The sequence below is a fragment of the Psittacula echo genome, assembly GCF_963264785.1.
Source record: "Psittacula echo genome assembly, chromosome: 2".
NCBI classification, from domain to species: domain Eukaryota; kingdom Metazoa; phylum Chordata; class Aves; order Psittaciformes; family Psittacidae; genus Psittacula; species Psittacula echo.
This window is the reverse complement of record NC_137737.1, coordinates 29,490,298-29,504,095: the sequence shown is the minus strand read 5'-3', so window position 1 is coordinate 29,504,095 and position 13,798 is coordinate 29,490,298. Positions and strand designations below refer to the sequence as shown.

The window sequence follows — 13,798 nt, the reverse complement described above, 5'->3', positions numbered from 1 at the left end:
CATTAACAAAGTCTTTTTAATTAATAGGCCATCAGTCACATATAACCAGACTCCACTGTATGGGTAGCATCAAGCTTTCTACTTATCTACATAATCAAGCCAACCATATGTTTCAAGGTTAACATGGATTCAGCTTTTAGTTTGTGTGTGTGTGAGTTAAGACTATCAATTAGCTGTGGAAACATGCTTGAAAAACACAAAGCAAGTCAGAGCCCCCATAAATAATATAATCATGGTATCTATCCATTTGCTGTGGAATTACAAACATTTCTTAGTCGCATACCATCAAGCTGAAGAAATCAATGGCAGAATAGCAACTGACATGCCTGTGCTTAACTTTTTCAATATTATGCTCTTAAATCCAAGAGAATTATGTGCAGTAACCTAAGCTTCGACAGGATTAGAGCATCAGTACACAGACTGGCAAAGCACTGAGTGACTTTTTGCAGGAGGGAAGAAAACTGCTTTCACAAGATCTTTGAATGATTGGGTCCTCCTCTAAGTTACATTTCACCAAACATACTTCAAAATCGCTGGACGCATTTAGCTACCGTACTTGAAACACACAATCTCCATCAAAAAAAAAAAGTGTTTGTCTGGGTGCCATGTCTGGCAAAGACCTCCCGGTGCATTTACAAATGTAAAAATATTAAATCTGATATTTCTCATGCCAGTGGACTGCAAACTTGATTGGTGCCTTCTCTGCATGTCTAAATTTCAGTCTGAAACCATTGAAATAAAGATAGCTTTATAGGGTTCGAATATTATTAGACCCTCATATTAAAGGAATAAAGATGTTTGCTTGTAAAGTTGTAGCAATGTATTAAAATGTAAAATGTAAAGGGCTCAGAATGAGTGAAGAAAAAATTAAAATGCAAAGCTAAATCAAATCTACAGGAAAGTCTGGCAGCTTATCTCTTCATAAGAAAACCAATCCAAAATATTTTTGCCCTTGCCTCCAGCTCTTTCTCCGGTGTATATTCACATAGTTAAAAGAAAAGAAGTTCTTCTAGTTGCTACGTTTAATGATATCGTTTCATAAAAACAAATAATACAGACATAATAGTCATTCTTTTTATTAGCCCAATAATATAATGTCTTAGAAGATCATGTGAAGTGGTGATAATACAAGAAAAGATAATGCTACAGATTTCAGACACCTTATGGACAACTACTAATGAAGCCTCCTATTCATATCTGAAACTGCTTCACTGATCTGTAACTGTTGCATCTTGCATTGCTTAACCAACCAACATTACCTAACAGTACTGTTCTATTTATCGGATCACTCTGGTTCTTAAGTTATTGTCAGTTAACATCTAAATGGAAATCCGATTAAAGTAAAGGATCCTGCGGTTTTGGAATGTTTTGTTTTGTTTGTTTTTTTTTTTATTTTGCAGTAAAGAAAGTGCTCATTCTGCAATAGTAAATGGAAATTAGAAGGATATACAGGCATACACTCCTTCAGAAATGGACTTCTATAAAAAAAGAAAGAGAGGGAGGGAGGGAGAGGGAACCGGGAGTGAGACCATTAGTGTGTATTGTTCTAATGTCCTCAGGAACTCAAAGACTTGACACACAGCTGCAGCTTGAGGTCATTGTGGTACTCCCAAAACAAGAATATAGAAAAAAAAAAAAAAAAAGAAGAAAAGAAAGAGCAAGAGCTAAATACTACTATGTCACTTCTGAGTCAATCAAATCAGTAATTCCAAAGTGCAAAGGACTTGCAATGTTTTCAAGTTCTCCCTAAGCCCTGTGTAAGGCAAGTCGGACTTGTGGACTTTCACTAGGTTTAAAGCCTATTTCAGAAAGTATCAATTCAAAAGCAGTGAACAGACCTTAGCCCCCATTAGACTGCTGTCTTCTGGCAGAAAATTCTGTTTGGCATTCTAAGCACAAAGCTCTATGCGGCATCTTCGAGTAGCCAACACCGCCACACCTGCCTGGGCTTCCGTTTACACTGTTTTTACCAGCTCATTGTACCAAAGCCTCTCAAAATGTGCTGACATATAGTTTAGTAACTCATCTGACTTCAGTTCTTTCACTAAACCAACTGATAATTTTCATTAATTTAGGAGACATCTTGTCACAAGAATGTTCTTACCATTCTTTTTACAGTAATAAGCACATTTTAACAAGTAGGTTTTGCTCGTCCACATATCCTATGAGGATGGGGCCTACAGTGTTCTGGTATTCTGCACCAGCTGGAAGAAAATGAAAGGTTTGAAAAACTAGGAAGATCAGTATGCCTGAGGAGCCTTACCCTGTAAAAACACCTCCTTCTAAAGAAGCCCCCATGCACGCTCAGTGTACACTGTATACTTCTAGACTATGCCATTTTTGGTTTGGCAGGTAGAAGACACCACTGTTCATTCAACTCTCTTCGAATGTATATTGTCAGACCACATATGTCCAACAGATTTTTTAGTATCTATTTTTAGAAGGACCAAAGTGAGAAACAACTTTTTCCATTTGGTAAATTAAAGTAACTAATGCCATCAGTTTACCAAAATGTGTAAACATACACTTAACTTCAGGTTTGTTTGTATCAAAGTAGTATGACTACTTCTGCTGTGAAGACCTGGCACCACTCAGTAGTTAGTTTCAGCACACTGAAGATTCCAGTCATCTCCTAACATGCAAAATTAAACTTATACTTGCATCACCATAGGACCACAATCTAAGAATTAAACTCACAATGGTGACAGAGGCTACTGAAGTGCATCTAACGCAGTTTATGTAAGACAGCATTCAATCAAGCTCACTTGCTAAAAATAAAAGATAGCTGTTAGAGATCTGAGAGAATGCAGAAGGAAGAAGGATTTTTAAAAGCCTGAAGTTATCTGTTTCAGTTTTAGTTTTTCATATCCTATTTGCTATAAAATAATGTTCAATCAACCAATTTTTCCTCTAGTCCAAGAAGGAGCTTTATAAAAATAAAAAAAGAGAGGGAGAAAAAAGATTACTTGGCTTCCAGTTAGGGTTTCATAATCCACTGGATTTTATTAGTTTAGTAAAACTATGCTCTTCCACCATAAAGGAAAGATTTGACTCATTCCTTCGAGACTTGTTTCTTCTGCTGCTTGGTCAATTATTTTGTTTCATTTGTTGAAAGATAAAAGGAAACATAGGTTCAAGTATAAAATAACTTTTCTTTCAAATGGCCATTAAGCTTTCATGTATATTTTCTTCTGTTCATGTATTTTAAGGGCCCCTTTTCCCAGTACTGCAGGGTTTATTCAGCACAGGTAATTTTTAATGCAAAGTTCAGACTGCGTTTCTCTTTGCATTCATCAAGAAGCACCAGTGATTTCAAACTGTGTAATATTTAATGATTATATTCATCATTAAGCAACAAAATATTAAGTAGCCAATTTCAAAATGTGATTTTTGTTTTTGTCTTTTGATGTATAATCACATGCCTGTTTAGTAATATGCACAACTTCCATTCAAGTAACTCACCCCCAAAACTATTTGGAAAATTCACAATTCTATATGGAAGATAAACTCACGTTCTGAATAGGACATGAGTTATGTTACTGTCTATATGAGGTATGTTGCAGTCTTCTGTAGGTCCAAGATGTCAAAATGAAATACAGCCTCCCTAATCTACAATGAATGTTACATCTTTAATATCATTGATGTTAACAAGTAAAATTTTGACAGCCTAAATTGTCTATCTATAATGTTTAGTAGAAGACTTCAGAAGCAACTTTTCATGTACGACATCGAGCTGTCTACTAGTACATCCCATTATATTAATAATTTTTTTGTCCATTTTGCATCACCGAGCGAATGCTAGGGATACAATGATGCAACTCTGCACTAGTGATATTGCAACTATATATATATGTATAAAATTAGCAGAGATTGAATAACATCAATGTGATTTAAATTTTTGTCTATTAAAACATGTTAAATGCACACAGTTTCGATAAACTTATCAAAGGACACAGATTTTGTAATATATATTAATAAACTAAAAGGAGAACAGTCACTAGAAAACTAAGACCGATGGCAGCAGTGGCTTTTTAAACAAGCATTTCTTTGCTTTGTTTGCTGCTGGAAGAGTATCACAAAAAAGCATAAGTCCAACACAGCTCACTGATCTATCTCCTTCTCCCAAGCTAAGCTACATTCATAGTAAGAGCACACACCTTAAAATCCGGTACTATCAAAAATCAGTGGTTTTGTCATCAGTATCTTCCAGGTGAAACTTCCCACAGCATGTATGCTTGAAAGTAATTTATTTTAACACTTTTTTTTTTTTTTTTTTTAGTGATTCCAATACCTAAAATGCATCCAAGACTTGAGTGTGTGCATCCAACACAATTACACTGGTCTATTTTTTTATTCAAACTTTCATTAAATACAATAGAAAAGCAGACATCTGGTCAGAAAAGACCTCAGACACCCATCCAAGAAGTCAAATGACTTCTTACTGCGCACACCTATGCAGCCACCCAAGCTCATGCTGGTGAAGGTGACGCAGTTGCGCTGCTGAGTAGTGGGAAGAAGGCTTTGCCTGCAATGTGACTGTGTACCATCTCGCTCCTATCCTGCCACCAGCAGTACTTGAGAAATGGTGATGCAGATCTGTAAGTCTTTAAAGCCTACTAAAAAAAGCTCACATGCACACACACGCACACACAGCTTTTCATTTAATAAAAGCTTTCAGTACTTTACAAATGGAAGGAAGGCACTGGTATTGCCATTGTATAGGTTGGGGAAACAGACATAAAAGGACAAGGCACAGGCTCGAGACAGATCGTGAGGCGAGATTCGGTGCCCAGCTGTGCACTGATGTAATGAAGTAGCCCCAAGCACTGTTTATCAAACTTCTCTAACACCACACCACTTTAGTTAGAAATCTTATTAGCGACATATGCAAGTATTTATATTTAAAAAATATGACTTTCCTTTTGTGCCCTTTCAAGTTACATTCTTAACTGTATTGGAACAAGAACACTGGATAAAATAGCAAAAATAAGGATTGAACCCAACCCCATCGTAACTACATTTTACTGATGGATTTAAACTTTGCTTCTTCTAGCAGATGAAACCAGATTTATTCCACTTCCTTTCCGGAGACTAGCAAAACTGCTTGGTAGAGTACGGTTTACTGCTGAAAGAACTGTGCTACAGTGACCATGCATACTGCTGTGTAACATTGTATTTGCTGAAAGCAATAATCCAGTGAGCAATATCAGGTTGTTAGCAGACAGCAGCAAACATAATGTTGGCATCTTCCCTTGAATTTCAAGACACAGAGCTCTATTCTACTCTTGAGGACTTCAAAGATGCAGCATATTGTGTCATTGCATAACTAAAGAATGAGTATTTCAAAACAGCAAACTATATGCAGATTAACAGGCTCAATTAAAAAACACTTATAATTAGCATGTCTAAAAAGGGCAACAAGTATGACAAAAAAAAGAATCTGAAATCTGATCACTTACTGTGCAAAATAATAGAGAAGTTATGCTAGATATGTTAGGACAAATTTTATCCTAGGATGTTAAAATCAATGAAATTAAAATTCAAGTTGTATGTATAATGCTGAATTGGCAATGCTCAAACAATCAGACAATCCTAATATTTTATCAACATCTGCAAGAATTATAAAGCACTTTCCTTTCCCTACCATACAACAACATTTTAAAAATTCTGAAAGGTGACTACAACGATGACATTTTTGAAAGGTTTTAGTGACATTTCCTCCAGATACTGCAAGGATATTTGGCTCTATAATCCCCATGTGTCCATATCTCTTTCTGCATTTGGTTTTAGTACCACACTTCCTATTTATCCAGACCCATCAGTGACTTTTCTTTGAAGACTGGGATCCTTGATAGGGCTTAATATCAAACAATAAAAGAATAGCATGCAATTACATTTCTCTGCTAAAGAGTTAAAACAGAGTAACAGGATTGAGCTCCAACAGCTTAAAAAACCTTGAGCACTTCAGCAGTTCAACTAGAATCAATAGACCCTCCCTCAAAAACATTTGTGCTCCAGCGAATGTCTGGATTGCGACCCCCATGTTTCTAAGAGAGACGACTGGGGGGGAAGAAGTGTAAATCCTGCTGAATGATATATATAAACAGAGAGAAATACATAATTAGAGGCCATACTTATTTCTGTCCACACAAAATTACTCTTTGGCTATGGGCAAGGAATTCTGAGAATGTATCTATAAAACACTGTTTAAAAAATTTACAGTTCTAGAAAAGTTCCTGATTTTATTTCCTGACAGCAAAAGTGAACATAGTGCAAATTTTCATCTATTAAACAATCCAGCAAATTGCCCATGAGGTAGCTCAACATTTGCTAAACAATCAGCCTTAAAAGTTTCCTCCTAAAACTATGATTATTATTCATTGGATTTTGAACTTGTTTCATTTATGAAATCTACTGAGGTTTTTTTTGTTGCTTTCTTTTAATAGTAAGTGATGCTTTGATTCTGGATACCAAACAAATTAACTCTTCCCAGAAAAACTCTGCTTTATTATGTATTTTCTCTTGCTTCCGTTTACAACCACGCTGAAAAGCACAGACATATTGATGAATCAGCTACACAGTTCTTTCTGACTACAAGTGTGCAGCTCATTTTTCTTACTGACGTGTTTCAGAAACCAATCAGAAGTCCTCAAAACCCATGATTTCTCAGTATTTATAATCATTTATCAAAATGACCTGGTTTTTAGAGACCATTTCAAACAAGCATGTATGATTTATGTTATTTAGATGTGTTTAAAATAAATTCTCTAACTTTTTACTGCTGCATTTTGAGAATAGACAGGTTATAAAAGATGCTATAACACTGGAAAAAAAAGAGGGTCGTTTTCTTTTTGTGTGATTTGCCAATGAACAAAACCCAGCAAAACAGCTTTTGAAACACTGGATGCCTGAAATGTTTTTGTAGATTTAACAGCAGTGTTTCTGTATGATACCATTGTAAATATAGTCAAAATTATGGATAGATGTTACTGCCTGCTAGCCTTGCCTTGGAAATTTGTGCCACATAAAAACATTTTCCCATGTCAAACTGAAAAAAAAAAAAAATTAGAAAAAATAAATAAAGGCTTCTTAGGCCTGGGGGCATGTGCTTAATTCCATTAGGCTTTAACTGGAATCAAATTTAATTATAACATATATTTAGCTATCGCAATTGAATGTTTTAATAGCTGAAGTGCTTAGAAGAACTTCAATGGTACTCAGCCTCCCCTGTTCTCTTCAGCATAGTACAGATATTCTTTTCACCATAGCATTTCAGGCTTCCTTAAGTCTACCAGATTCACTTTCTCTTCGTACTTCTCAGTAAACCAAGATTATACTTTCTATACAAGCATTAATCTGCTTTTGTCCTGAATGAAGTTTAGAGGAATTTTGGACCTGAGTAAGCCAACTTAGGCAATCGCAGTAGTAATTGTGCATTTGATGAATTCTGCATCGTCTGAAAATCAAAACCTACTCCATAAGAAAACAGAAAAAAAATAGTCCCAAAAAAACACAGGCGAGTAATGAAAAGGGGAAGCATTAGAAAAATCCAAAATATTCCATATAGAACAACTTGCACCACAAAGCAACAAAGCACTCCAATAATTTTTTTTTATACACTCAGCATGGTTTTCATCCACACCTCATTAGCACACAGATAATTCTGACCATTAGTGCATTTTAAAATAAAGTAATTTTATTTGTAACCTCTTCTCAAATTTAGTATCGTCTTTTTACGCCTACATCCTCGGCATAAGCCGAGCTGCGTTACAAAGGCAAGGATGCAAATGCCATTATTCAACATAAAATGTTAGCATCTAAAGATTTGTGCGCATTGCTTCTCAACTCACAGCCTAGTTTGCTGACCCACTTCTGGGCCTATGCAGCTTGAAAGGAATGTTCTGAAGATAATGGGAGAGCAACTACTGAACCTGGAGACACTGACAGCTGTATCATGCAGGGGTTGATGACAAAGTAAGCAGCATTTCCCAGTTCTTTACAACAAGAACAGCTGACAATTTCACCCTGTTCTGTAGCAACCTATTCAGTACCTTCAAAGGGAACTTCACAAACTCCTTAAAACCTGGGTTAGGGCAAAAGAAAGCAGTCAGTCAGACAGTTTAGAAAATTACCATGAAGGCACATTTCACCTTGCTTTCTCGATCCCGAAAGAGAAGGATATAACTGAGCATAGCGCAAAATATATCTATTGTCCCATTCCCCTGCAGTATGTTAATTCCAAGGAAAAAAGAGCAAGCACAGGGACAAGCACATGGTCCATCGTCCAAACTTTTGTTCACTCTCTGAAGTTTTCTTGATAATCTACAAAAATTACACTCCTGCCCATCGGAACAAGTAAGTAAAATGAGATATCTCTGCTGGTGAGTTTTCAGAGTATCTATAAGTCTAAGCAACAGTTACTAATTTGGGAGACAAATGATACAAGGCATGTTCATGTTTTACTCTCTTTAAACTATCTATAAACTCAGCTTTAATAATCAATGCTCCTGATCTTAAACATTGAGAAATAAAAGCAGAGTGGTGTGGGAAAAGGACAGCATAAGGTTAATTCAGCTCCAAAATGTGGAACAGATTCAGTGCTCAAGAAAACAGTGAACAATCTGTGGCTTTAAGTGATATGCTTAAGAAGAGGAAACATATCTGTAAATAAGCAAGAGCATTAATAATTCTCTCAGAATGCTGGCAGTGAAACTTAAACAGTCTCTCTTCACTTCTTAGTTATTTAATATTAGGATTTTATACAAATGCCTATTGAAGTAGTTCCAAGTGTGATGAAAAAGTCTCCAAAAAGTAGCGAAGCCATGGATAAAATTCTTTTAAGTGCAGTAAGTTGTTTAAAAAACACAGATTAATGAGAAATAAAGGGGATGATTTTTTAATCAAATAAGAGGCAATTATGGATGACAGATATAGAAATGCAGCGACTTAAAAGTAGTTCTTGCTGCCATACATTAGAGGAGCATTGAATATCAAGCACCAGAGGTCAGGATTAATAAAGGGGTGGGGTCAGTCCAAATGTTCAGTCCAAAACTCAAGCTTTTCCTGAATAAAACCCAAAGATACAGCAGCTACCCAGTGTTGTTGCTGACTCTTATTTTTACTTTGAGAGATTCATAATTGTATGAACAGCCATAATGCTTTTTTTTCTTAGGGTAAGGGAGGAGGAAATAGTTACCTGCCTTGATCTTCAAAAAGTCTTAGAAAGTGAGGTGTGGAGTACTATGCAAGATAAGCGTAACCATGGCTAAAGGCTTCAGCACTGGTCCACTAAATCCAGTGGAAAGCTCCAGTTGCTCCAGGGGAAGCTGGAACATTCCCCACTAGTGTTTCTTTAGTTTGCATTGCAAGTGAAATAACCAGAAAGCGACACAGATACTTCCCTGACAGTGAAAGGGACCAATTTCCTTTTTTCCTTCAGCTTTAAATAGACTGACAAACACAATAAATCCCAACACCAACAGGCATCCAGTTTTTTTCCCAGTAGTAACTGGGAAATTTTAGTATTGCTCATACATCTCACGAAATCAGAGACTTCCTTCTATCATAAAATGTAGTGAAGATGCAACAATAGATTTTGCCATCAGTGTTTTAACTTGATACGGCTTTCAGTCCTGGGACAGTTTTCAGCCTGTACACAAGTTGCGTGAAATGAGATTCAGTTAAACCCATGCTGCATTACTCAGTGTTTGTTAATGTAACAGACAATTAAGAAAATTATGGTAGCTTTGAAAGTTATTTTTCAAGATAGCTTCTGTTGCTTACCACTTTACCAAGCTCAACATTTACAGTGAAAGAGGTCACAGTTTCAGTTGTGAACTTCATATATATCTGGAAAAGCCTTTCACTTTCTCTTCCTCGATAACAAACAATTCGCTACGCCTGCTCTTGAGTTTTCAAGCTGTTGAGCCCTCTCTTTTTCAAGTGTGTCCTGCCTGTCTCAGTATATTTTTGGTGACTCCTCAGTTCATGCATGCCCTGACAGAAGTGCGGTCAGTCGCGCTGCCTTCACCGAGTGCCTTTTGTCAGAGTGGGACTTTGACAGGCTTTGCTGTTTTAAAAAGTGAAGATTATGTCAAGTCTTTCTGCACGCTCAGTGATGCCGAATCATCGCCCTGGAATGACTGTGGGTCTATGTTTTTTGTGCTCGCCTTTTAAGTAAGAAGTGCAGTGATTTTAGGAGTCAGACAGATCCTTCCTTCCCTCCGCCCCCGCCACCAGCAAGCTGAAGTGAAGCAGCCTACTCAGCCTCCCATTCACCAGTTTGCTTTCCAGCCCTGTAATGTTGTCCCTTCCACGCGTTCTGGGATTGTCTGCAGCGCATGCAGACCTTGTGGGGCAGCGAGGCTCCGGCACCTCTCCAAGCCCCACGTCCGAGGCCGAGCTCTGGTGCTGGGCATCGCCTGGGAGCTGCACTCGGCTCCGCGGAGAGGAGCGAGCGGGAAAGAGCGCGCGATATCCCGAATTTTGAAGCAGCGGTGGCGTGTCGGGCAGGGGGGAGGGGGTCGCGGGACCAGATGCTAAAATCCTCACCAGAACTTCTCCTCAACTGTAGGAAACTCTCCTCACACACACACCACCACCTTGATTTCATGCTCTATCACATGCTGGATTTTTCCTTCTTATTCCCCCTTCCCTCCCCCGTAACTCTACTAAAGCTGGCTTTAGTGATCGAGATCACGGGAGCGTGTTTGAGCCACCCGGCAGCCGGGTGTCAGTGGGCAGCGAGAGCGCCACGGCGGCCGCGGGCGGCCCAGGGCCAGCCGAGCCGGACCGCGGTGGGGGACCCGGCTCCCGGCAGCGCAGCTCCCGCCGGCACCCTCCTCCCTCCCCGCAGGGTAAAGCATGATCCGTTACCTGAGCTGTCGCTTTTCCTTTTGCCGGACCTCTTCTCTGTTTCCACCGGGGACAGAGCCTGCCTGCCATAGTCCCCCGGCGCACACGCGGCCCCCGTGGGGGTGTTAGTGCCCAGGCTGGAAGAGTTTGAACACAGGACGGGGGGGCTGCTGCCCAGCTCCGGGGGTCCTCCTGAGTCGGGCTGAAGGCAGAGGCTGTGCCTGGCCGCGGCGGGAGGAGACGACATCTGAGGAATGTGCCAGTTCGTCTGCAAAGCCTGGTGCTGCTGTTGCTGGTGGTGATGATGGTGGTGGTGGTGATGGTGGTGGTGCCCCCTATGATGCTGGCTGGCAAACATGCCCTCCTCATTGGGGTATCCCGCTATTATGCAAGAGGAAGAAGAAGAAGACAGATCAGGGTAGGACATGTGGTCAGATCTTCCATGCAGGGCAAGAGAAGACTGGGAGAAAGGATGCAAGCTCTGTGCAGTGGCATGGGGGCTGCGCAGGCAGCCAAAGAGTGTGTGATCCATGGCATGCAAGTCTCAGGTTCCACGCAGGAGAGTTTAGGAAAGATCCAACTTCACCACCCTTTGTCAACTTTCACTGTAAACAGATCAGGGTTGGGATTTTTTTTTTCCAAAACGGCAACGACAGACTTTGCAGCAGGCAGCTGAGCTCAGATAATCCAGGTCTTTAGCCCTAGTGGCCAGTCTCCGCTGCATAAACACTCGGACCTAGATGAGCCGTTCTCAGAGCTGCTCAGATGTCAAGAAGTGGGAGAGGTTGAAGCCAATAGAAGGTGGTCCCAGAGAACTGCTTGACGAGGGAAACAGCTCCGAGAGGTTATAAATACAGTAGTGTGTAATGTGAGCTGGGGGCTGGCTCAGCAACACAGCACTGACCACATGCAAACTCCCTCCAAAACGCCAGCGCCGTCCCCGCGCCGAGCCGCTCCGTCAGCGGGCGGCAGCGCTGCTCGCCCGCGCCCCGGGCGCCGCGGCACCGGGGGGGGTGGGGAAGGGGGAATCTGAAGGGGGGGGGAGGGCCGGCTCCGTGGGGGCGCAGCCCGCCTCTCCCTGCCCGCGGGCGGGCCGCGGGAAGCACGCCTCCCGCCGCGTAACCCGGCGGGGCTGCCCCAGGCCGCCGCCCACCTTCTCTTCCCTCCCCCTCCGCGGACCTGCGGAGGGGGGAAGAGATGGAGGGCGGGTGGCGGCGGTGCCCCCCTGCAAGTCGCGCGGCGCCCGCGGGGCCATCACCGCCCCGTCGGGGCTGGCGGGGACGCCCAGGGTGCCACCACCCCCAGGGAAGCGGAGGCAGGGGAGAGCAATAAAGACGTGAAGCGACACCCGCGAGGTGTCCTCCGGGGCGGCAGGCGGGGGTGTGGGGACCACCGCGGCCTCCCTGTCCATCCCGGGGGCTGGAGGGCGCTGGCAGCGCTTCACCTGCGCGCCCAGGTGGGAGGCCGCAGCGCGGCCATGCGGGTCCCGTGCCTCGTGCGGGGAATTGACCCTCCAACCGCATCCACAGCCCGTCCCTGGGGCGAGCGCGCCGCTGCCCCGGCCTCCACCGAGGTGTGCCAGCGCCCGCGCCCACTCTGCCGCGGCACCACCGGCGCTCACCGGCGGCCGCGTCAGGCAGGGAAAGGTCAAGTGTTCCTTCTTGCCTCCTGCCCATTCAAAACTACAACTAGCCTAAGTTTTATTCCTTGTATTTTCACTTTCTTCGTTGCGGGCTCTAGCGGCTCACGAGGGACAACCTAGGGAGCCCGGCATGGCTTTTTTCGGTTTGCTTTTTTAACACGCGTGTAGTGGAATTCACAGTGGCCACGAAGGCAGCTGTTAACTGATTTGAATGAGGGTAATGCACTGACTGCTCTAAAAATGAAAGTTAGGAGGAAAAAGAGAAAACAGAAAAAAAGAAAGGAGGACCACTGCGCTCCTGCAATTTCAGTCTAAATTCTTGGGTCCATGTGCGAAAGATGAAGTGAATTTCAATTGCTATTGGAAAAAATCAGCAATTGTATGAGATTTGCAAGAGCTAGTTTCTTAAACGGAAATTGACTCCTATTTTGTGGGAAATTAGTTTTGCAGACTTTCTTAAAAAAAAAAAAAAAAAAAAAAAGTAAAACTTTTGTTCAGCAGCTGCTCCACTTTTCCCTGCAGTTTCAGGCTGGGCTGGAACCTGCAGCAGTCTGTGGACGGTAAGATTTTCCCCCCTTTTCTGACATCTAATGCTTTTTTAAAAATTGTCTTTAGATTTACATATAACAACGTGGTATTTAAAACGCGAGTGGTGGCCAAAGCAGAAGTTGCTGCCTCTGTGCACTGTTCAAAACTTGATATTTCTTCAGAATAAAGGAAATATACAGTTACACCACTGATGAAATATTCTGTGCTTTTCATTGTGTTTATCGTTTCAATATGTGCTCTAATATTAGAGGAGAGGAGCACAAAGAAAGCTCCGGGATTGAACCTCGTGGGTTCGCTGACTGGCGGGGCTGTGAGGGTCCCTGGGAAACAGCAGTGCCATGGAGCGAGAGCTGCGAGGCCGCGGCCGACCCCAGCCCGGCTCCCGCCGGCAGCGGCAGCGGTCCGAGAGCTGCAGGGGCGGGCTGCGGGGCCGGGCCGGGCCGCGCGGCCCCAGGTGAGAGCGCAGGGAGCGGCTGCGCGGCACCCCCCGGCGGCTGCTCCGCTACCCACCGCACCGCATTGCACCGCTCCCCTCCGCAGAGGTCCAACCTGCTGCTGTCAGTCCGCGGGGGCCAGACGCCGTCGTGGGGTCGGGAGGCCGGGGCCGGGCTCGGGGTGGGGGGCAGGAATGCCAGGAGCTCTCCTATAAAGGCCGCCGCCGCTTAAGCCCTGACACCGCCACAGCTCCGAAGGGGCCGGGGAAGTCCCAAACCCAAACCGGTGTAAAATAAAAGCCTCCCCTCCTCCTTTTTT

General features: G+C 42.6%; 1 protein-coding gene across 1 annotated transcript in view; it reads right to left on the bottom strand.

Moving 5' to 3' along the window:
- The window catches only part of MEOX2 (mesenchyme homeobox 2), a gene marked incomplete at both ends in the record, with an annotated part of 52,847 nt that extends 41,461 nt beyond the window's left edge, over positions 1–11,386 (bottom strand). Inside the window, one exon of the mRNA XM_080612025.1 lies at positions 10,876–11,386. Within this exon, the coding sequence (XP_080468151.1) occupies positions 10,876–11,386 (511 nt within the window). The remainder of the gene's footprint in view (positions 1–10,875) is intronic.
- Positions 11,387–13,798: the final 2,412 nt, after the last annotated feature.